This window comes from Arachis ipaensis, chromosome B3, assembly GCF_059453495.1.
Source record: "Arachis ipaensis isolate K30076 ecotype BB chromosome B3, ASM5945349v1, whole genome shotgun sequence".
NCBI lineage: Eukaryota > Viridiplantae > Streptophyta > Magnoliopsida > Fabales > Fabaceae > Arachis > Arachis ipaensis.
This window is the reverse complement of record NC_142438.1, coordinates 132780009-132806450: the sequence shown is the minus strand read 5'-3', so window position 1 is coordinate 132806450 and position 26442 is coordinate 132780009. Positions and strand designations below refer to the sequence as shown.

General features: G+C 33.0%; 1 protein-coding gene and 1 long non-coding RNA gene across 2 annotated transcripts; both read right to left on the bottom strand.

Moving 5' to 3' along the window:
* Positions 1-13161: 13161 nt before the first annotated feature.
* LOC148572491 (uncharacterized) lies at positions 13162-15189 on the bottom strand. Its single transcript, XR_015907642.1, has 2 exons — positions 15049-15189; positions 13162-14329 (listed from the first exon to the last, which is right to left on the bottom strand). It is a non-coding gene; the product is annotated as an uncharacterized LOC148572491 (long non-coding RNA).
* A 1587-nt stretch (positions 15190-16776) lies between these two features.
* Positions 16777-18382, bottom strand: LOC107633734 (non-classical arabinogalactan protein 30). The gene is given in 3 exon segments (XM_088509949.1): positions 16777-17336; positions 17885-18253; positions 18256-18382. Coding segments are annotated over 3 exon segments (756 nt in total). The 5' UTR covers positions 18347-18382; the 3' UTR covers positions 16777-17040.
* Positions 18383-26442: the final 8060 nt, after the last annotated feature.

The following is a 26442-nucleotide window of genomic DNA, read 5'->3' as shown; positions in this document are numbered from 1 at the left end:
ATGATCAGGGAGGAAGTGGAAGTTCATGAGATTATACCTCAAGAACTCTACAAGGTGGCTGACAAGTCCTCTACTTTGGCAAGATTAGCCTTTCCTCACCTCATTTGCCACCTCTGCAATTCGGCTGGAATTGACATAGAGGGAGACATCCTCATTGAAGAGGACAAGCCCATCACTAAGAAGAGGATGGAGCAAACAAGAGATCATGGACCTCAACAAGAGCAAGAGGAAATTCCTCACCATGAAATCCCTGAGATGCCTCAGGGGATGCACTTTCCTCCACAAAACTATCAAATCAACACTTCCCTAGGAGAATTAAACTCCAACATGGGACAACTAAAGATGGAGCACAAAGAGCTATGAGGGAGGAGCAACAAAGACAAGGAAGAGACATAGAGGAGCTCAAGAGCACCATTGGTTCTTCAAGAAGAGGAAGATGCCACCCTCACTAAGGTGGACCCGTTCCTTAATCTCCTTGTTCTTATTTTTCTGTTTTTTGTTTATTATGCTTCATGTTTATTTATGTTTGTGTCTTTAATATATGATCATTAGTGTCTAAGTATCTATGCCTTAAAGTTATAAATGTCCTATGAATCCATCACCTCTCTTAAATGAAAAATGTTCTAAAAAATAAAAGAACAAGAAGTACAGGATTTCGAATTCATCCTTGAAACTAGTTTAATTATTTTGATGTGGTGACAATACTTTTTTGTTTTCTGAATGAATGCTTGAACAGTGCATATGTCTTTTGATATTGTGGTTTATGAATGTTAAATATGTTGGCTCTTGAAGAATAAGGAAAAAGGAGAAATGTTATTTGATGATCTGAAAAATCATAAAAATGATTCTTGAAGCAAGAAAAAGCAGTGAATACAAAAGCTTGCGAAAAAAAAGAGAAAGAAAAGAAAAATGGCGGAAAAAAAAGAGAAAGAGAAAGAAAAAGCAAGCAGAAAAAGCCAAAAGCTCTTTAAACCAAAAGGCAAGAGCAAAAAGCCAATAGCCCTTAAAACCAAAAGGCAAGGATAATAAAAAGGATCCAAGACTTTGAGCATCAGTGGATAGGAGGGCCTAAAGGAATAAAATCCTGGCCTAAGCAGCTAAACCAAGCTGTCCCTAACCATGTGCTTGTGGCGTGAAGGTGTCAAGTGAAAACTTGAGACTGAGCGGTTAAAGTCAAAGTCCAAAGAAAAAAAAGAGTGTGCTTAAGAACCCTGGACACCTCTAATTGGGAACTTTAGCAAAGCTGAGTCACAATCTGAAAAGGTTCACCCAGTTATGTGTCTGTGGCATTTATGTATCCGGTGGTAATACTGGAAAACAAAATGCTTAGGGCCACGACCAAGACTCATAAAGTAGCTGTGTTCAAGAATCAACATACTGAACTAGGAGAATCAATAACACTATCTGAATTCTAAGTTCCTATAGATGCAAATCATTCTGAACTTCAAGGGATAAAGTGAGATGCCAAAACTATTCAAGAGGCAAAAAGCTACTAGTCCCGCTCATCTGATTGGAGCTAAGTTTCATTAATATTTTGGAATTTATAGTATATTCTCTTTTTTTTATCCTATTTGATTTTCAGTTGCTTGGGGACAAGAAACAATTTAAGTTTGGTGTTGTGATGAGCGGATAATTTATACGCTTTTTAGCATTGTTTTTACATAGTTTTCAGTATGATTTGATTAGTTTTTAGTATATTTTTATTAGTTTTTAATTAAAAATCACATTTCTGGACTTTACTATGAGTTTGTGTGTTTTTCTGTGATCTTAGGTAATTTCTGGCTGAAATTGAGAGACTTGAGCAAAAACTAGATTCAGAGGTTGAAGAAGGACTGCAGATGCTGTTGGATTCTGACCTCCCTGCACTCAAAGTGAATTTTCTGGAGATACAGAAGTCCAAATGGCGAGCTCTCAATTGCTTGAAAAGTAGACATCCAGGGCTTTCCAGCAATATATAATAGTCCATACTTTGCCCGAGTTTAGATGATGCAAACTGGCGTTCAACGCCAGCTCTCTGCCCTATTATGGAGTTAAACGCCAGAAACAGGTTGCAAAGCAGAGTTAAACGCCAAAAACAGGTTACAAACTGGCGTTTAACTCCAAGGAAGACCTCTACACGTGAAAGCTTCAATGCTCAGCCCAAGCACACACCAAGTGGGCCCCAGAAGTGGATTTCTGCATCATTTACTCATTTCTGTAACCCTAGTAACTAGTTTAGTATAAATAGAACTTTTTACTATTGTATTTTAATCTTTGGTTTATCTTTTGATCCTTGGATCACGTTTTGGGGGCTGGCCATTCGGCCATGCCTGGACCTTATTCTTATGTATTTTCAACGGTAGAGTTTCTACACACCATAGATTAAGGTGTGGAGCTCTGCTGTTCCTCATGAATTAATGCAAAGTACTACTGTTTTTCTATTCAATTCAAGCCTATTTCTTCTCTAAGATATCCATTCGCACACAAGAACATGATGAATGTGATGATTATGTGACGCTCATCATCATTCTCACTTATGAACGCGTGCCTGACAAACACTTCCGTTCTACATGCAAACAAGCTTGAATGTGTATCTCTTAGCCTTCTGATAGTGAGATCAGAGTCTTCGTGGTATAGGCTAGAACTATTGGCGGCCATTCTTAAGATCCGGAAAGTCTAAACCTTGTCTGTGGTATTCCGAGTAGGATCCGGGAAGGGATGGCTATGACGAACTTCAAACTCGCGAGTGCTGGGCATAGTGACAGACGCAAAAGGATTACTGAATCTTATTCCAGTATGATCGAGAACCGTCAGATGAATAGCCGTGCGGTGACAGCGCATCTTGGACCATTTTCACTGAGAGGATGGGAAGTAGCCATTGACAACAGTGATGCCCTACACAAAGCTTACCATAGAAAGGAGTGGGAATGATTGGATGAAGACAGCAGGAAAGCAGAGGTTCAGGAGGAACGAAAGCATCTCTATACGCTTATCTGAAATTCTCACCAAGGACTTACATAAGTATCTCTATCCCATTTTATGTTTTATTTATCTTTTAATTATTAAAACTTATAACCATTTGAATCTGCCTGACTGAAATTTACAAGGTGACCATAGCTTGCTTCAAGCCGACAATCTCTGTGGGATCGACCTTTACTCACGTAAGGTTTATTACTTGGACGACCCAGTGCACTTGCTGGTTAGTTGTGCGAAGTTGTGACAAAGTGTGTGAATTACGTTCCGAGCACCAAGTTTTTGGCGCCGTTGTTAAGGATCACAATTTCGTGCACCAGAACGGAAAAAGCTTTGGACCAAGTTAAAAGATATTGCCACTAATTTAAGTGGTCCTTGGGGCCTAGGAAGGGTCTTCAACTCTATTCTCTCCCTAAATGACACAGGAGGATCCTCTAACCTATCTCTCGACACTGATAAATTTAACGATTGTTTAATTTATTGTGATCTTAAAGAGAAGACTTGACCGTTTCTTAAGTAACATTAAGTTTTCTGATGTTTTTCCAGATGTGGGTGTTAAGCACTTACCCAAGCTGAAGTCAGATCATTTGCCAATTTTGTTGGATTTTTGTTTGGCCTACAGGAATAAAGGACCTAAACCTTTCAAATTCCTTGCTCCTTGGGTTCTACATGAAGACTACAACAATTTGGTTAAAAATAGCTGGTTGGAAGAAAACGATTTCTTACATAATATAACAGGTTTCATTGAGAAGGCAAAGATATGGAATAAAAAGGTCTTTGGAAATATTTTCAAGAAAAAACAACGCATCCTATTAAGGCTGGAAGGCATCAACAATAAGCATTCTTTTAATCACAATCCCTTTTTGGATAAACTACAAAAAGAATTGTGGAAGGAGTATGAGCTCATAGCGATTCAGGAGGAAACATATTGGCAGCAAATGTCTAGACGTGACACCATTCTCTTTGGGGACAAGAACTCAAAATATTTTCACTTAAAAGCTAATGGGAGGAGGAAGAGAAATAGAATAACTGCGCTTAAAAGTGAAGAAGGAAATTGGGTGGAAGATGCAGAAATGTTAAAAAATTGGGGTGTCAATTTCTTTAAGACTCTTTATTGCTCTGATTTTGTCTCTAATCCCTTTAGTATCTCTAAACAGTTTCCCAGATTGCAGGACAGAGATTATGAAGAAATTGCAAGAGAGGTGACAAATAAGAAAATTAAGAATGTTCTATTCTCTATGGGAAGCTGAAAGGCACCCGGAAGTGACGGCCTCCAAGCAAAATTTTATCAACAAATATGGGATGTGGTGGCTACCTCTCTCACAGCATGGGTGAAGGGAGTATTTAGTGAACCAAACAATATTGCAGAAGTTAACAAAACTCTAATTGCCTTAATTCCTAAGATTCTTTCACCGGAAAATTTTGGGCATTTTAGGCCAATTAGTCTTTGTAACGTCTGTTATAAGTTTGTAACTAAAATTATTACTTCAAGACTAAAAAAGTTTATGCCCACACTTATCTCTAACACCCAATCTAGTTTTGTGCCTGGCAGGGTAAGCGCAGATAATATTTTAGTCGCCCAAGAGGTGGTTCACACTATGAGAAACAAAAAGCATGGGAAGGGTTTTATGGCTATAAAAATTGACTTCGAAAAAGCCTATGATAGGCTAAATTGGGCGTTCATAATGGATACTCTTAAGGATGCTGGCACTGTTAGCAAAACCGGACCGGACCGACCGGTTCAACCGAAAAAATGGTGAATCGGATCCTAAGCCGATCCGGTCCGATGATCTGACCGGATAAGGTAATGAACCGGTGCGAACCGGTCAAACCCAGATGAACCGGTCAAAATCGGTTTTGACCGGTTTGACCGAACCGCTTGAGTTTCAATATTTTTCCAAAATGTTGAAGCTGGGGTTCGAACCCCTCCTCAAGAGGAATCATGTTACTCACAACCACCAGGCTGTTGAGCTTGTTATCAATATATATATATATATATATATATATATCCTTCAGCAAATAATTTACTTCTATTTAATTTATTTTAATTTTAGTTATAAACTCATTCATTCTTAAATTAATTATATTTTTATTTAACAATAATTATAAACTCATTTATTTTTTTATAATTATATAATATCTATTAATATTATTTTTCAATAAATACTTGTAGTATATAATAGTATAATAGATATAAACTAATTAATAAATTATTAAAATTCAAAAATAATAGTTATTTTAATATAAAAAATAAAAATATTTATGATAGAATAAAATTAACAAAATACTTATTGTTCCTGTTTCATATTGTTTTAGAATAGCTAGATATTTTTAAAATGTTAGTGAAAATATGTATTTTAAATTTTAATTTTAAATTTTTTACTATATTTTATTTTTTATTTACATAGGACTGGGTCAATCGGTTCAACCAGTGACCCACCGGTTGAACCAATAACCCAGTGACCCAGTGACCTGACCGGTTCGATCACCGGTTCGGTTCTGACAACTATGGATGCTGGTATACCGGACAACATCATTAAAGTCGTCAGCTACTGCATATCAACGACTTCCATGAATATTCTTTGGAATGGCTCTCCTTCAGAGACCTTCAGGCCTACCAGAGGAATACGACAAGGAGACCCCTTATCCCCTTATATTTTTGTTCTTTGTATTGAACGCTTATCTCACTTGATAAATAAATTAATTCATGACAAAAAATGGAAACCTATCATGATTTCAAGGGGTGGACCTAAAATTTCTCATCTCTGTTTTGTAGATGACCTAGTACTTTTTCTTAAAGCGGATGTGAAGCAAGTCTGGCTCATCAAGAATGCTCTCTCCCTTTTTGCGGTTGCTCGGGTCAAAAGGTCAATCTTGAGAAGTCATGTGTCTTCTTCTCTAGCAACGCCAACCATAACACTAGACATCATTTGAGTCGGGAGCTAGGAATCAACCTCACAGTCAACTTGGGAAAGTATTTGGGAGTCCCACTCAAGCACGAACGGTGCAACAAACAACACTTTTAGTTTATTATTGACAAGATGCAAAGCAAGATGTCTGGCTGGAACAGGAAGACTCTCTCTTTAGTAGGAAGATGTACGCTCATACAATCGGTTCTTGCAACGATTCCAAGCTATTGCATGCAGACCATAAAGATCCCAGCAGCAGTGTGTCAAAAAATTGACAAGATTTGTAGAGATTTTCTATGGGGAAGGGGTGAAGAGGAAAGAAAAATTCACTTGCTAAATTGGGATAGCATATGCAAGCCCAAAGAGAAAGGCGGGTTGGGTTTGAGGAAGGCTCAGGACTCTAACGCCCTCTTTCTCATGAAATTCGCCTGGAGTCTAATTCACGACAGAGATAAGCTTTGGGTGAAAGTCATGAGAGCAAAATATGGCTTTAGTGAAGATATCTTACCAAAGATTCAGCATAGATCAAGTAACTCAAATGCCTGGCTCGGAATTAACAAGGTCTGGGAGAAGTTCAAAACTAATCTCATCTGGAGACTAGGAGATGGGAATAAAGCCCTTTTTTGGAAGGAGCAATGGATCCCTAGGTTTACTAATCTGAAAGAGGTGCCTTAACTAATCTGGAAGAGGACAAACTCAATGAAAAGGTTGTAGACTATGTCAACGAAAATGGAGTATGGGATTGGGAAGCGCTAAGTCGTGTTCTACCCGAGGAAGTCATAGATATTTTACATACAATCAAAGCTCCTAATTCGCAAATTGGGGAAGACTCCATCAGTTGGATGTCCTGCCCAAATAGCGTGTTTTCTATAAAATCAGCCTATGAAACTTTTTATATTGAAGATGGAGAGGAGCATTCTCTATACAAACAGATTTGGAAAGCCAAATTACCATAAAGGCTTAGATCTTTTTGCTGGCTACTCACTCATGAGACATTGTTGACAAATCATAAAAGAAGAAGGAGAGGACTTACCGAAGATGGTAACTGCCCAAGATGCCAAGTAGAAGAGGAGACTTTGCTCCATACATTGCGTGATTGCCCTTTTATCCGCACTGTTTGGAACATCAATGTCAATAGTAGTTTACAACAAGAATTTTTTAGCCTTTCCTATTCAGAATGGCTTAAAAATAACTTGGGTAAATATACTCCACCCTAGAATGGTACTCCGTGGACCATCACTTTCGTGACAACCTGTAACCTAGCTTGGCAATGCAGGAATGAATTAGTGTTTAGCAACCTAATTACCCAGAATAATCTGATGCATCACAAGATTCAAAACTTAGCAGAAAATTACAACCACATTCTAGATATCACATAACAGAGTAGAAGAGCACTTCATCTTACCAGAACAGTATGAATTGGGTGGAAGCCGCTGGAAAGAGGATGGGCCAAGCTTAACGTTGATGGCTCTGTGTTCCAACCTAATAGCAAAGGAGCAAGTGGAGGCATAATCAGAGATTCCAGAGGACGATTCATCGCTGATTTCAGTATGAACACTGGAAAATGTACAATCACTATAGCTGAGTTTTGGGTTTTTTTTATAGAAATGAAATTAGCAGTAGATTTGCATATCCCCTACCTGGAAGTTGAATCTGAATCGAGCTGTGTTATTAATCTCATCCGGAATACCGTGGCTGAGACTCACATTGGAGCTTCCCTAGTGAGGTCGATCAAGGAGCTGCTGACAAAACCACAGAAGGTGGTGATTCGTCTTCAGAGAGGCGAATCAATGTGCCGATGCTGTAGCCAAATATGAGCAAGGAATGAGAAAAGGGGTCACCTTGTTCGAAGAAGTCCCAGCTATGATGATTCTCTTGGTGGAAGCTGATGAGCATGGAATGGAGTTCTGCAGAATCACTCCTGTTTAGTGTGTTTCCTGTTCTTGGGCTTTAAGCCCCGTTTAACATAAAAAAAAAAAAATATGACCCGTAATTCTAATTATTTAGCTCATAAAGTGTAACAAACTCATAAATGTACGGATAATTCAAAAAGCGCATAATGCGTTGTAATTTAGGAGTTAAAAGTCAATGGCTTAAAATACACTTCTTTTAAAAATAATGTTTGTAGTAATACAAATAATGATATCATTACATTTATTGAAAAAGACTTGTCTTGAAGTAGGATGTAATAAGTTCCACATTTAAATTTGTTGGAGAATAATAAAAATGATATTTTTTGTTGTAAACAAAAAGTTCTTTATTTTCCGCTTTAACTAAAAATAATAAGAATTACATAAATAATCATTATATTCTAATTTTGTAAAAAAAATCATATAAAATCAGAAGTTTTAATTTTTTTTTTCATTTTTACAAATAATACCGGTGACATTGGATAATTTTTCTCATTTTTATTGTTTTTCTAATTTTTTATTTTTGCATCTTTTATTTGTGTAAATGGTGTAAATTTTATTTCTCATTTTCACAACCTTTATTTATTTCAAATGGAATTATAGGAATTTGAGATGCCAATGAAAAGTTCGGAAAACATGTAAAGAATGATATCATAAAAGAGTTTGAACAATGAAAAATTCAGCAAGTTCAAGGATGTTAACAAAACTATCATACCATGATAGAATTCATGATAATAATTCCAGTATAATAAATTTGATAAAAAAATACTACACAAATATGATACAAAGTACCACCTATGTATATAGATAATATAAACAAATTCGAAAACAACTAAACAATAAATAACTAATATCTTATCATATACAAAAATATTAATCAAGATCAATCTAATTAATATAATATTCTCCACAATTTGACATAAAAAAAATATTTCTCCCAAAACTATCATAACTCTGCTGTTTATTTGTGTTCTTGTTGTGCTTTTATGCTCATCTAATTAAGTATGTATTCTTTGTTGTATGTCTTTTGATTTATTTATGAAAAAGTATAGGTAGACAATAAAAATACTAAATAATATGAATAATAAATATATCGGATGTTTATTTCATTAAGTGTACAGATAGTTATTTTAATATTAAGATTTAGATGGATAATTTAAAAATGTAGTGTGTTTTTATTTGATTAATGATTATTTATACTATTCAAAAAAGTCATTGTTTACCTAGTACTTCTCTTTATTTATTATTCTTTATTCTTTATTGGGAGCTTTATGAGTAGTGTTGTATCAATAAAATAAAAGTCAAACTAAAAAAAAATTAAATACAGAGATAGCCGTTACAAAAATCATATTTGGTTTGTTTGCATCAAAATTCTCTTCCATGTCACTCTTTTGCTTTTAAAGTTGTAAAATATAAATAAATAAATAAAAATAAGCAGAAGCATATAAGCATTTCTAAGTTTTATGATTTCCATTACTTCGTAAACTAACTCTTCGTCTTCCACTCTTCCTCACTATTATATCTAAGCAACTAACTTTTCTTTTTTATAATCCATTCAAATTCAAACATGGTGATTCTTTTCTTTTTATAATTTATTTTTATTATTTAATTTTCAAATTTTAAAAGATTACCATCACCGTCTTCTTCTCTTTTATTATCGCACACTAAGTTTCATAGACTATATTTATGTTCTCATAATTGATTTATTTAGTTAATTTTTTTTAATTTAATTATTCAACTAAAATATTTATTAATATTTCATTCAATCTAAATAGAAACAAACTATATCAATTTTTTATTTTTTAAATCGGTACAAATCAAATTATTAATATTTTTTATTATTTTAAAAATTATATTTTTATAATTATAATATTTATATCTCATTTACACAGTATAAACGTAAACAAATTAACTGTAACAAGATATGTAAAATATATGTCAATTTTTATGTATCACAGTACGTGTTTAAAAATTTGTCAGTATAAACAAGATATAAATATTTTTATTTTGTTTATACTGTAAACGAAATATGTAATGTAATATAAATTAGTAAAAACATTTTAAATTATTTATATTCGTAAATAAAATTTTTATTTTATTTAAAAAAAAAATTCGTTTCATTTTAGGGTTAGCAATTCATACCCTATCCGCAGGTACTCAACCTGGTCCAATCCGTTCGGGTAGGGTAGGTTACCCGACCCGCTGCGGATACCCTACCCGCACCTATATATAACACATATTTTATAAAAAATTAGGTATATAGTGAAGAAAGTGAAAGTTAAACCCACAACCTCCTTTATGTAATGACTTACAATAAGTGAACAACCACTAAAATTAGTTAATTAATTTAGTAATTTAGAGCATTAGTTTTTTTTTATGTTATTAATATGTATAAAATTCGAAATGATTGAATTTTATATTTACTTTGAAAAATTTGATATTTTTGCGAGTAGGATTTAGAATTTTAGAGTATAAATAAGGTTAGGGTTGAGTTTTTAATAAAATTTTTAACCCGTGGATAGAGTTAGGGTAGGGTCCAAATCCTATTCTACTCTACCCATTGTCAGCCCTATGAAAAATTCTAGAGAAAATGACAAATAAATCCCTGACCTTTTGTCCTGCGGACATTTTTGTCCTTGACCATTGAAAAATATTTTTAAGTCCCTGACCTTCATAAAATTTGGACGGATCAGTCCCTCTGTCCAAATGCTTCCGTCAGGGACTGATCTGTCTAAATGCCTCTGTCAGGGACTGATCCGTCTAAATTTTGTGAAGGTTAGGGACTTAAAAGTATTTTTCAATGGTCAGGGACAAAAATGTCTGCAGAACAAAAGATCAGGGATCTATTTATCCTTTTCTCAAAATTCTAAGTTGTGAGTTGTGAAAACACGCGCGGAGGGAGAGGTTGGGATTGGTCATTGGTGCAGGAAGGGTTTCCATTTTCCAAATGGTAATGTAACATTGGTGATATTGGGAATTTTAGAGAACCACGGGTGGGGCTATTCCTATTTCTTTATGTTATAAGACAGAGAAAACAGAAATTGTCAAATTCAGTTTAATATTTGGCGTTGACTCTCTCTCCTCTGACGACGGCTAAGCAAAGGCATTGCATCCATTGTGCAATGTTTCCCACTTTTTCAATCTTTATCTTCCCCTTCTGCATTAATTATCTATCATCTCTGTTTATACAAATCGGCTAACTGTCTTAACCATATTATATACTAATTTTATTTCCTTTCTTTTGACCAATATCACATTTCATTCTTGTTCTTATTCTTAATATAATAATAAAATAAAAAGGCTTTAAAAATATTAATAAAAAGCGATACATCTATCATTGCTCAGTTAAAGATTCTTAGAAATTAATGTCCCCACCATCCCGCTATGCTATACGATAATTTTAGGAATTTAAATTTTCTAACGTTTGAATTTTAGTTTAGAGAATAAAATGTAATTTTTTATTCTAAAATTTTTTTTAATATTTATTTTTGGTCCCACCTATAAAATAAATAGTGAAATATTACACTTTACTCTTTAAAATAAAATTCAAACTTTAAAAGATCTAAATCCTAATTTTAAATATTTCGTAACCAAAGAAAATCATCAAAAAATAACCATAATTTGCTTTATTTAGCATTCATTAATTATTGTGACAATTAATAAATACTAAATAAGATAAGTTCTGACTTTTTTTTTTTGTCTCCCTAACATTACCCATTTTAGATACTAAAGTTTGAAAACCATGCTATATCTGGCTTTGTTATGTAAAGATGAAGAAAGTTGTGAATTCAGATAAAAAGTCAAAACTTATCCAGCTTACCATTAATGGGAGATTATATTAGACAAATGTAGAATTTGTTTTTACACCTCTAAATGTTAACGCTAGAAGCATCATTAACTGCAATTCCTAGTATTACAATAGCATAGTATATTAGGTTTGAGGTTTCTAATAATTATTACTTAGCAACATCCATGACTAAATTATTCATCATAACTAGATGAAGGATAAAATTACCGTAAGTCAACAAGTAATAATAACTCTTCAAGAATTTAGTTAGGATGGCACTATGCAGAATGTATTCTTTCTAAGTCGCTTTCTTTTTCTGTTCCTTTTTTTTTTTTTTGTTATTATTCTAGAATGTAACGTGTGTATAGTCTTTTTTCTCGTATTAGTAAAAGAACTACTCTTATATACTACTTTTAATACATCTTTAAAAAACACCTTAAAGTATCTATGAATAAATATACGGTAATAAATATATAGTTTTCCGTGTTTGTGTTTTTAGAAGTAAAGATTTTTTAGTTTGTCTATGAAAACAAAACCTTTCAAGTCTTGATTTTCACAAGGTGCGCGAATGAATTGAAAACCAAACCTAATAAGAATGGCATTATGGGACTTTGTGTTACATAATCTCTTAAATTCTAAGCCCTAATAATTCATCAATGGCATTATGGGTGGGAGTTGAGAGTTGATACTTAATAGTAATTCCTAGTTTTAGCATCCTAAGTGATGAAAGAAGGCTAGAAGGCAAGAAAAAGTGATGAAGGTGAGTGAGTATACGTAGCTAATCCAAGAATTCCCTACTTTTTATGTAAAAAGGGAGGGATCGAAAAGACTCCATAATGGTACGAGGGAATTCAAGGGAAGGGACCACAATCTACGAACGATGAAACAAATTGCAATTTGCAACACTTAGCAGCATATGCAGCTCCTCTAATCATAGAAAATGACTCCGTTATTTATGTCTGGACAAGTACAACATTTATTCAAATGAATTGACAAGCCCTCACGCATTAACAAAACTCAAAGTTCCTGCATTGATGTTGCTGCACATGCTTTTTATTCATGCTTCTTTTCTTTCTTTTCCTGATGGGATGGATGATTTATTACAAATGCCATAATCTTTGTTTTTTTTTTTTCTTAGACAAACTAGTAAACTAACCACTGTATTAACCCAATTTTTTCTCATCTCTACACCATGGTTTTTGGTTCACTGGCCAAACATTTTACCGAGCCAGTCATTATGACCTAATCACTTCTTCGGTATCTGATTGTTATACATTTGTAATTTTTTTTTCTATTTTTTAATGTATTTGTTAGATTTTCAATAGTAAAAATAAAAGTATTAAAAAAAATAAAAATAAAAAATATCTTTTTTGAGAAGTTATCATTTACATCTTTTTTTTAAGATCTTTTTTACATAATAAATGAATAAAAAAGTATTTTTATCTTATTTTACCCAAACATAATTGATAAATAAAAAGATATTTTTACATGAAATATCCAAACATAAAATCACATTTACTTTTCTAAAAAGTGTTTTAAAAAAAATATTTAAAAAAAGATATTTTTCGAGAATAGCATCCAAACATCCAAACAAGTCCATATATTAACAGCATAAAAGAGTTTTATATTATTTTTTATTTAAACAAATTTTTGTACAATAATAACCTAGAATATCTTTGTTGTAGAATACATAATCAAATAAGCATCTCAAATAATTTTAGTGAGTTTTAGATAAGGATTCATGTATTTCAAAATGGAATGAGCTAGAGCTAGAGTTGAGTAGGAGTTGACATTTCCCTGATCTTAGGCTCCCTTATTGCCTCATTTAGGCTATTCTACATTATCCTACTCCTCCAGTCCCACATATATATGTCGGCCAACAATCATGGATCATGCCAACTGTTTATTGTACTTTATTAATGAAATTGTTGGTGCATCGCGGTCAACCTTCAGCCTTCGGAATCATCGGACGGAGTATACTTTCCGATCCATTACTAACTTGCTTTGCTAATTGGTTGAGTTTCCTTCATCACAATTGACACACCTGTCATGGATAACAGGTTCATGTAGAGTCTCAAGGATATATATAACATTATGACAAGTACTCCTTCTCAATCCAAACATTCTGATGAGAACTAATTTGTATCAGTTCATAAGAAAAAGGAATTAACACATTACACCTTTTCTTAATCACATTTAATAACACATTATTGCAGCAATGGAGTGTTCGTGTTTCAACTTTCAAGATTACTGTTTATTTTGAATAATCCACCTCTGAACATATATGGTACCATCATGAGTAGCAGTGGATGAACTGTTAGTGTTTGATAACTGACAGAGTGACACTTCAGAACCTTTGTCAATGATTAAAACCATGTGGGGGGTGACACAAGTAATATAATCTTGAAAGCTTCCCTTTCTCTTGAACACTGAAAATAATTCCACGAAGAAAGACATTGGTGGGAACACGGAGAACACAAGACCTATCAAAAGTATCAGGGATTGCACCCTTTGTTAGTCACAGGCCCAGATTCATTTCACATTATAATTCTTGAACACCACTGTGCTTCTATTTATGTAGAATCAAATGCTGCCCAAAGAAACATACTGCATGTGCACTTAGGCAATTGTCGATTTTGGCCCTTGATCCCAAAATTTGTGAGTGAACAGACCAAAATTATGTCCTACTGTTCCTCCTGTGCTACATTGACTTCCCTATTGGAGTGTTGAGCTGTTCTGCTATTATAAGGATTGTTGGAATTATCATCATTCTGCACAAAATTACTGTCAGTTGAGTTGTCAAAGCAACCAAAATAGCAAAGTAGAAGCTACACATATGCCAAAACTTGGGCACAGTTCCAATGCTTCCCGGCCCCTTCTGTCTACATTATTTTATAGTACTGCCTGCTAAATTCTAGCATAAGAATAGATTGAATTAGCATTTATTCTGTGACATCACCGTGAAACTTGAAAGATTAACCTGACATATCATCTCTCAATCTTGAGGTCCATTCATACAATTAGCCAAAAAGAAAATTTAGTACCTAATCCACCTATCTTGGATTTTGGTCTGGACTCCCCCGCTCCAATACCTAAACTATTGTTTTTCAACCCATTGACACCTACTTTTTTTTCATCTCAAAATATATCAGTCAGCCCAAAAATAAAAGAAGCTAGAAAAGATGGGTATACTTCCACATGCATGATACATCCTACTAGGAATATCATTGTGGGAGAACTTTATTTCGTGTTCCTCCTAATTCAGAATACTAGTAACTGATAATGTATAAGAATAGGCCATTTAACACATTCAGCAATTTGAATTGATGAAATTTCAATGTTTTGTATCCCATTATTTCTTGTTATTTACATATTGAGTGACAGATCTAAAAGTAGAGGAATTATCAGAAAAAATTCCTACATTTGAACACAACCAATATGAATATTCGCATCACCACACCATCTAACCAGATAAAGCAAATCAGCATACCTTTTTAACGAGACCATGAGCTGCCATAACTCCATAAAGCTTGTGCATAAGCATTTCTTCCTCTACCTAATAACCAGAACACTAAAATTCAGGACATTCAAGATTTTGTAGATGCTCAGAGGAATTTGCTTGCTCAACATATTACTTACCAATGTAAAGAATGACATCACTTCATTATGTCCCAGAATATTAACAAACGACGAGAAAAAAAAATAACAAAATTAAATTAAAACATGACAGGAAACAGCATTAGAAGAGGGGACAAATTCTACTAGGAAATAGATAAGAGACCAAAATTGCAAAATCAAGAGTATATGGCGGTCTAGAACTCGAGCTAGTTAACACTTAACACAATTTTTAAAGGCTTTGGTATCTGCCTCCATCGACTAAACAGTAAACACGTATGCAATCAAGACAAATTGAACAATTTCGAAATGATATCATAATCATGAATCGCTTCCCAACAAATCATGCAAGAGACTTAAATGAAATGCTCTAAATGCATGGGGTGCTGAATTTACTATGTTTCAAAGTGCAAATACAAAGAAGCCATATATACTGTTTTTTTTTTTTTGGTTTCCACAGTATTTCCAACCGGCAGACCAAAGACTAATTCGTCGCAGATCAAGCTCCATTTAAGGTTTGCCATGGCCAATGAACTGCTGCATATACAAGGCGGGATTTGAATCCAACACTTAAGCGGACTAGTGAACTAACCACTAGACCAACTCAATTTTGTTTAAACCATGTATACCGTAATATAAGCATAATAGACAAATGAGACAGAGAGCTGATAAACCAAGATGATATTAAAATCAAAGCCGCCACAATTCTAGGTTACGAATTTAGCATGAAAAAACAAAATCATATTCCACAAGACAAAACCATCATAAAATTAGAGGAAGGTAGAAGAACCTGAAGCTTTGGGGCTTGATGCAACATTGATCTATATGCTTCCGTAAGGACATGGTTGTGCTTCTCCATATGCCTGTTCACCGCAAACAACAAAATATATACAAAAAGAACTAATTTAAAGGGGAAAATGAAAAGATGGAGTAGAAAGGGGGAATTTACTTGAACAAGTCCCCTGAGTAAGGTGGATTAAATTTCCCATGAGGATTCAGGTGTGGAGAAGGGAAGCGAGTTCATGAAAAATGCAAAAAGCTTTCACCTTTGTTGCACCTCCAACCTTCTTTCTATTTTTGGGCTCCTCTTATTATTCTTATCGTTAATGAATTCAATATCATCTGCAAAACAAAAATGAAAAGAAAACCAACATTTATCGTTCATTAGCATATTCAATTAGTATACTATATATTAATTTTTGTGCTGATATTTGGCTATTTGCACAATTAGTATATTCAAGAATACTTTTATGAATATTTTACTATTCTAATACATTTCTAGTAAATTTTAAGTATTTTAATACTCTATGGTAAGAGATTTGTTGGTACTTGCTAATTTTTTTTTAAATAAATGTAACGAGTCCAACAATTATCGCCGTAACACTATTGCACAAGCATGTGATCCACGAATCATGTATTTGGTATATGACAATTTTTTATTACAAAGATTTTCATATTCATTCAGACAAAATTAAGTGATTAGCAGATAAGATTTCGAGCTATTAAGTATCGTTTTTGTACTATCAACTATACATACTATGGTATTAATTAATAAATAATGCTATCTTAGATTAGAGATAGAGTAGATCATATGAAAACAGGGTTTTGACTTGGGAAGGCATTAATAAAATAGACAAAAGAAACTTCGAATGCAACAATAGATAAAAGACAACAAGAGTTTTTTATACGAAATATAATCACAACCAGATCCATCTATTACTATCACTCTTATTGTATAGTAATAATCGAAACCCAGAAACACTACACTAGAAATCTAGAATACAAACATAATTATTCTAGAAAATGGAAACACCATAAAGCACGAAATAAAACAGCATATGCGACTTGGACTAATTTAAATTGTTGGTCATTTTGGGCAATTGGGCTGAAAAGCAAGAGGCCCAACAGTGTAGAGGAAGAAGGGAAGCTTGGAGTCTGAGACATAGGGTTTCTGTGGCCTTAGAAGAGCACCGGTGATACCGCCATGGAGGTTAGAGGGTTTGAGGCCATTGGGCGCACTGACCAACACGACATTGCATTTGTGAGCACCGTAGGTGGTTATGGACTTTGGTGCCTCAAGGAAGAAGTAACCGTTCTTGTCAGTCTTGGCTGTTTGGACCAACTTGTACCTTGTGTTGTTGCATTGGAGCTTCACAGTGGCATCTGCAAACACAAAGGGCACACACGTCATTTGCCACACAACGTTGTCGTTTTGCTCTCAAACGACAATGTACTATATGCTAGCTAGCAGATGCAGCTTTAATGAAACCATTTAAATAGACAAGCTTCTGCTGTACCAACACTACCTACCATTCTCTCTCTCACAGCACCCTCACTCCATTACGGAAAAAAGGGTACTTTATAAAAATAATTGTAATTACTTACATAAAAACAATTAAAATAGCTCACATAAAAATAAAAATATGGTTGACTGGAGTCTTAACTATTATAACGACTATTTTAAGTTCTAACCACTCTGTTAAAAATAACGCTATATATTTGTGCACTTTAACGGCCTTTTTTGTGCGCATAAGGCATAACTGCATAATACTTGCATTTAAAAAAAGTTTATTATAGGAAAAAAGATTTTGATTTGTCGAAAATAATTTGTTAGCAAGTATACACTAGATCTGCATATATAGAAGAGGAATAAGGAAAGATAAAAGTAGTTGAAGGGTGAAATGAAGAAAAGGCTGAAACTTTGGACTAACCAAGGAGAGGTAGGGCTCCCAAGAGAGTGTCAACAGAAGCATACTTGCAGGACTTGACATAGACAACACCTTGAACTGCTACGAAGCTTCTTGGAACAGGAGAAACCGGAGGGTGTGGCACTGGAGCTGGCGAGTGAACAGGAGGGTGTGCAGGTGCAGGGGTGGGAGTGTAATGTGGTGGGTGGAGAGGAGTGGGGGTCGGTGTGGGTGGGAGGTGGTGATGGGCCACTGGAGCCGGTGCTGGTGAGTGGTGGTGGTGGTGCTGGTGGTGTGGTGGGTAAGCAGGAGAGTGGAGTGGTGCTGAAGTAGGAGAGAGAGGGTGTGGGTGGTGGGGATGGTGGGGGTGATGAGGGGATGGTGGGGGTGATGAGGTGATGAAGGAGAAGAGGGTGGGATAGTGTGAAGGTCTTGAGCAAAAACAGTGAGGAAGGAGCTCAGAAGGAGTAGAACTGGTAGTGCCATTTTCTTAAGCAAACAAAGAAAGTGAGTGAAGAACAGAAGAAGTGAAGCAGTGTATGTTGAAAGTATGGGTGGTTTCATTTATAGGGGTTGATGCACAGATTTTTTGGGCTTTTTAATCATCCAATAATATTTGAACGAAAGACTTAATAAAGTGATAAAGTAAAATGTTAATTATCATTAATTTTATAATTTTTATAAAATATATATTTTATTATGGGTAATTTACACAAATAAAATGATTGAAGAAAAATGTTACGTAAATATAACATTGGCAAATTTTAAACGCAAATGCAACAAAAACAATTGTATGTAATCTGCGATATCCTGTAGCGGAACTCAGATGCACGTAATCCGCTATACCCTCTCGCGAATTACGTTGAGAGCATGCATAACATATAGCGGTTTATGACCAAATTTTTGCAATGCATAATCTGCTATATCCTGTAGCGGATTATGAGTAGACTGGCTCATTATATAAACCTGTGTAATAGTAACAACCCATTATGCAAAATGCACGAAATGATATAAAATGTAATAGTCATTTGCAATAAGTCGTACGAATATAATAGCCACTAGGTATTAACACTAACACAAAATAAGTTAACTACTTAAGTCATACAAATATAACTGTCACAAGTTGTTAACCCTAATAGAAAATAAATAAGTCATAATTCATACAATGATAACGGTTGGAACTAAGACAATGGGCACTACTGTTGGTCACCATCAACATCATGGTCGCCCCCGAATGGACCAAGAGGTGCGAGTCTGTGCCACATCGAGTCGGACGCCTAACTCTGGTTGCTCGCTGATCTCGGGTGAAGCCTCTTGTAGTCCAATTCCAAATTCAGATGGTGGCATTCCCCCCCCCCTCCCGCGCCCCCCCAAATGCCGAACCAAGTGTCGTATAGACTGCCTGTGGGCTTATTTAAGTTGACCGGGAGTTGGGTCTCAGGAATCTGAAACGGAACATCCGCTGATTGTGGCCTATACTCTTCGTCACCCTGTATAATCTCAGCAAAATTTGCATAGAATTAGAGTTAAGACAGCTGATCGTCCAAATCCATGATAAAGCAATATATGTTGGAAGTATGGGTGGATTTTATTTATAGGGGTTGATGCCCAAATTTTCTGCGCTTTTTAATCATCCAATACTATTTGAAAGAAGAAGTTAATAAAGTGATACATTAATTTTATAATTTTTATAAAATATATATTTTATTATCTTAATTTAAGAGTAATAAACTTTTCACTTTATCATTTTATCTAATTTTTTCACTTTAAAAGATCGTGCCCATAATACATAACGGTTACATATACAAAAATACAACAATCAAACAAATAGCTTTCATTATAGATATTGTCTCCCTTAATTTTGCATCACACCTTTCATGAAATGCTTTTACCAAATGTTTTTAGCTGCATCAGAAAACAAAATGTTTTTATGAAATAACTCAACAAATAATTTGAGGACCAATCTAAATTCTCAAAGCAACTTTTAAGTAAAAATGGAGAATTAAAAAAAAAATGAAACATGATGTGGTTAGACAAATGCCATAAGAAGTGCACATGCATAGGTGCTTGTTGGGCAATATTTGGAATTTTTCACAACTTGCTAGGCAGATGTACAAGTTTCCAAGGTCTTCGGTAATAGCACTGTGCTTTTTTAGTAATACAAAAAACCCTTACATCAAATAATTTGCCTAACCTCATCATCACAATCATCAAACCAAGACAAATTACTTAATAAAATCCCATGGATTTAAAAAGTACTAAAAGCAAAAGTTAGAAATAAAGAGGTGGGGACATGGAACAAAGCATGTTCAAAGCAGAGAAGTGAGAAAAATCAGGGGTTCTGAAAAGAAGGCGAGTTTTCTATAAAAATGGAGTCCAAGTTAGCATAATGCATAATCTGTGTTTGGTCACTTGTGAGAGTTTTCAAAGAGAGAGAGAATATCTTAGACACACATCCATAGTTTTAGGACCCTATATTTACTTAATAAAAGTAGTGATAATTTAGAGCCGTTCAGATATCTAAAACATCTTTTTTTTTAAGTATTTTTTAATAATTAAAATTTAATATATATAATTAATTAAATCGTGTTATTTTTATTAAAATTAGGTCAGATAAATTAATTTGATCAAAAAAATAATGAATCAAATCTTGAACTATTCTAAATTAATATTATTTTTATAGAAAACAATTACAGTACCTTTATTATTGAAAATAACTAAAATAATCATATATATATATATATATATATATATATTGAAAACTCTAAATTCTAATTCTATAACGGCAGAGAAGTAAAGGACTAGAATTTAGGATTCTCAAAATTAATATATATAATAAGAGTATTTTAGTCATTTTCTATAATAAAGATATTGTAGTCTTTTTTATAAAAATAATATTAATTTAGACTAATTCAATATTTGATTTACTATTTTTTCAGTCAAATTAATTTGTCTGGCCTAATTTTAACAAAAATAGTACGATTCAATTGATTATATATGTTAAATTTTAGTTGTTAAAAAATATCTTTAAAAAAACGTTTTAAACGTCTTTATTTGAGTGGTTACTAATTATAAATACAAATTTTGATAATAAATATCTTAAGAATACTCCTTCAAGATACAGAAGTGGAGATTTTCTATTAAAAATAGTATTGTTAAATGTTAAGTTTCAATAACATTGAATAAAAGAAATTGCTTTATTAAATAAATAGTTGATTATTAAATTCTTGAAGAATGCCATTATGCGCATGTTAGCAGACATTTATAAATACTTGATTATTGTACCATTAAGTGATGGGATAGATTATCATTTGTAATTTTCACCAAAATCACCCCTCGGCCCCCCAACAAAAAATGCTCGTTTCAAATATGTAAATAACTCTAATCTACAAAGCGATCGAATAACTTTTAAAAGATATATAAATTTTAATATCTATCATATATCTATAATATAATGTGGTGTTCTGTTTGGAAGATTTAGTTTGGTGTCATTACAATACAAAAGAGCTTTTTGATGGCAATGTTGAAAATAGCTGTTGTTGCCCCTTGCAATTAAACTCTTTTCTCCCCTTCTTTTGAGTAGAATAATAACAATATGTAAAACCAATCGTAAAAAAAAAAAAATAATAATTTGTATCTTTCAAGCTTTTCATTGCATGTGTTAAATAACCAAACTTTTTTGTTCTAAAATATTTACAAGTGATCATTTAAAATATGCTATTTAAGGGGAAACATGCATGGGAAGGGTGAGAGAGTTCAATGAAGCAACAATAAAATGGAGAAGAAATACTGATTACAAGGATTCAATGAGGGGATTGATGCCAAATAAATTCAGTGCTTAAAATGTGTGCATTGGTTTCAACTTTGGAGTCTACAACAAGAAATGACTTATTATAAACAATTCAGTTTCTTATTGCTTCTTCATTCGTTACGTTACACTTATGAAGTTGACTTACTTGACTAGCTCGTACATTCATTTATTAGACTTCCCTCAATCTTTATATATACAGTAAAATATTAAATTATACCGAATTATTCACCCATCCACGTGAGTCCAATCAGATGGATCAACAACTGGTTCTACCTAAACTAGTGCAATCATATTATTATTAATATTATTATTGAAATAAATTTTATATTGAGTAAATAAATAGAGATCTTTTGAAATTGAACTCTGACTCTAAATTGGGTTCAAGTTCACAAGAAAACTATATGAAAAGGTTCAGAAGTTACTATGGATATACAAAAGTAGTGATGGTCCAAGAAATGAGAAAGAGATTAGGTCCATTAAACTTTGGATTCTTGAAATATCAAATCCTTTGAATTAATACCAAAGGTTGCACGTGAAAATGATTCTAATAAGCTAGTAATAAGCTTATTCGAGATGATGAGAATACACATAACGGATATAACAAACATAATCGTGATGCATGCTCATTAAACTGTACAAATATAAAATCGTTACCTTGATAAGAAAGGGAGAAAATTCTATAAAAGGGAATGAAGATTTAATTAAAAAAGGTAAGTTTGATTGTTACAAATGAGAAATACAGAAATGAACTGTAATATCGGAGTGTCCTTACAAATATAAGTTTTGACAAAGTATTTTGAACAATTCTTTGTAATTTTAAGCCATAAAAATTGATACTATTATCTGTAAATTAAACGACAAAAAAAATAATTTAGATCATTTAAAATAAAAAAATAATAAAATAATAAAATAAAAAATTAATCACTATTAAATTTATAATTCTCATTATATGTGAATCTTACTATTTTAAATTAAAAATGAATATCCTCTCATTTTAGTACTTAACTAATTAACTCTCTATTACATTAGAAGATTTTGATCCCTGTAAAAAGGCTCTCTCTGTATACTGGTTTAAGGTAATTAGTTAAATTATTGTAACAAATATTGATAAAGTGGCATATTATCAAATATCTCTTTTAAAAATTTAAATTGCTACATAGACGAACATGAATATTTTCTATATGAATATTATATGTGTTGGTAGCAATGGTCGAAAAAGTGGCAACCGACACGGACATATTTTGTTTGAAAGATTTGTTCAAAATTACACTCCTAACATTTCATCATTGTATGAGGACCATAGGAGAAAAAAAATTCAAGCTTTTTTCACTGTATGAATGCGACGAGCAAAGAAAAAGATATAGACATTCATGAATCATGATTGTGCCGCTCAAAATCAAATTGCTTTTGTAAATTTTCCAAACAACAACGGCCACATATATATCTCTCTTTGGCATCCATCAAAGTATTTAGAAAACAACAGTAACAAATATATAGATTGTGACCCCACACTACAAATTTAATGGCTTATCCAAATCTTTTCGAGTTGTAATTAATTTGCGATCATGTGCCTCTTTTACCTTGGAAACGCTATAAATGAATTTGGTGGGGCTACCCTCGCAATATCTACAAGTTTAGACTGGAATATTCTTTCATGTCAACATAGGTAATTTTTTCTTATCAATATTGTTAAGTTATAAGGACAAAAACATTCCAAAACGAAATTAATTAATTTAATTAATTAATTCAAAATTGTTCGGATATATTGATAGAGCTAGGGCGGGCAATAACCTTACTCACAAGTTAAAAATTTTATTAAAACTAGAGGCGGAGCTAAGTTAAACGAAAGGAATAATGCTTCCTAATTTTAATTTTTTACATGTAAATTATATATAAATTTTAGTTTAGCCTCCTTTAAAATTTTATTTTAGTCTTATTTTATTGTATAAAAGTTTTTAGCCTCCCTCTAATATTTTATCTAATTCCGCCCCTGATTGAAATTCTACCCTATCATATTCGCGGATTGAGAATCTCTCAACTCTAACCCTACCCGCACCCTAAAGTTCTAAACCCTACCTTATCCTACCCTACCTACAGAAATATCAAATTTTTCAAAACAAATATAAAATTCAATTATTCCAAATTTCATATATATTAATAAAATAAAAAATTAAAATTAAAATTAATAAAATCTTAAAGAAATCTAATATAAAATTACAAACATACATATTATTATAAATATACAAATGCTTTAAATTACTTAATTAACTAACTAGTTTAGTGGTTGCTCACTTATTGTAAGTTATTACATGAAAGAGGTTGTGGATTCAAATTCAACTCTCACTTCCTTCACTGTATACCTAATTTTTATAAAATGTGTGTTATATATGAGGTTCGGATACGATAAGGTAGGGTACACCCTAAATCCATACCCTACCCTACCCGCAGCGGATCAAGTAGCCTACCCTACCCGAACGACCCGAACGAGTTGAACCGAATTAGATACCCTCTAGTAGGGTATGTATGGTCAGCCCTAGATAGAACACCTGAATACAAGATTATTTGAGTTTAGAATTCAAAAGAAATTCAATGATTAGAATGACGAATCAAAATAATTGACAAGAAGAATACTTATAAAAAAAATTTGAAAATTTCATGTTGGCAACTAAGTACGAGGGTTACGCTCGTTGCGGAACTTAACCCAACACCTTACGGCACGAGCTGACGTCAGCCATACACCACCTGTGTCCGCGTTCTCGAAGACACCTCTCTCTTTCAAGAGGATTTGTGGCATGTCAAATCCTGGTAAGATTCTTCGTTTTGCATCGAATTAAACCACATACTCTACAGCTTATGTGGGCCCCCGTTAATTCTTTTAAGTTTCATTCTTGCGAACGTTAAGAGTTTTTTATGTAAGGTGTTAGAATTATAATTATCAGAAGATGAATTATATGTTAGAAAGTTGTTAAGGTCTCGTATTTATACTATTTGATTCGTTAAGAGATTTTTGAATTTATAATTATTAACTCATATAACAACTTACCTAGAACTTTAGAAAATTTGGATAAGATACTATTTAATCCACATTACATTTATGGATTTATATCCAACACAATTCAAGTGCAGCATATTAAAAGCCATATGATTTTATTAATTGAGTTAGGTCTCAGTTGCACGTTATTAAAACTTATGTGAGGCCTTTAACCTGTGTTTGACTTAAACAGTAAAATAATCTTAGGTATTATGGGATCCTTTAAAAAAAATTAAAGTAAAAATTTATATGTATTTATTTTTATATAAAATTAATAATTGATAATTGTTAAATAATAATTTATTAAATATATTTAATCATTTAATAATTCGTAACTATCAATTTTATGGATCTTTACCAAATAATAAATTCACAAGCTTTGGTATATTATGTAGAATTCATGCTCAATTTATTACTAATTAAGCAAACAAAATCTTGGCCAACATGATTTATTAGTGCAACGTTAAATGTGGAAGTATGAAGGAATGACAACGAAAAGGAAGGTATAACAAAGTGGCTTTCGGCCCTCATCATGAAAAAAAAAAACCGATAACATGAAAAGCCTACTATTTCTTTATTGTTTCCATGTCAAAAGATAATAAGGGAATGCCCAAAAGCCCAAAATCTATGGCAGTTTTTTCCCATTGAAAAGCCCAACAATGAGAATACCAGTCCAGAAAAGACTCCTAGCCCAAAAATAAAAAAAAATAAAAGAAAAGAAAAGTAAATACATTGAATTTTCTACAAGATGATAGTCAACTCTGACGCCTTGACGTTGACAATAATCACCTATCATAATCACATTGAATCACGTTCGCTTAATTTGAAAATTACAACTAACATGCTTAGTCACGTTGTTACTTGTTACATGGCATCTAAACAAAGAAAGTTATGCTTTAATTTACTCAAACGTGGATAGAGTAGTCATGTAAACCTATTAAAAAAAATGAAAAGCATAATACTAAATTCTTAACTCGTCCAACTGATCCAATTGAATTTAACAAAGTCACGTAAAATCATCTCCTATAGATTCATTGCACATACTTATCTTATGTAATATTAAACATTGTTAAAATCCGAGAACATGACTTCATCACAAAGTGAGAAAAGTATCATGAATGTGACTTGTTCACAGTGATCAACTTTTTCCACAATTTAGCATTAAATGAGAGAATAACATATTCTGAATAAAGTTAGTTGATGCCACACGGAATTAACAAAAGCGAAAAAGAACTCATAGGTTTTGATGGTAACATACATGCATGAGAAGAAACCTACATGTGAATTAAGTTACTCTGAATACTCTCTCATATTGCTCAGTTAGAGAGGAACAAAAATATCAAATATCTCATAATTTACTTTAACACCCCCCAAAAATATATACTAATCAAGGCTATGTCTATGGTCCTCTTGTCTTTTCTATCAATCTCATGGATCCCATTTTTTGCTCTCCTCACTTTCATCCTCTCTTCAAGTTGCAATTGAATTTTGTTAGCTGTGCTAGGCACATAATTGAAATGTATAAAAAAATTCGGCTTTCAAGTCTGAAAGCATCTACAAAGTTAGATGCACTAGGCTAAAACTAGTAAATTACACTAAGTAATCTAATCATATAAATTTAAACAATCTTCAAATAACATTTATCACATAATTCAAATCTATACACCAAATTTTATTGTATGCATTGTAACATTGTCTAATTCAATTTTATTCAGCCATGCTGAAATAGTACCTCAAATT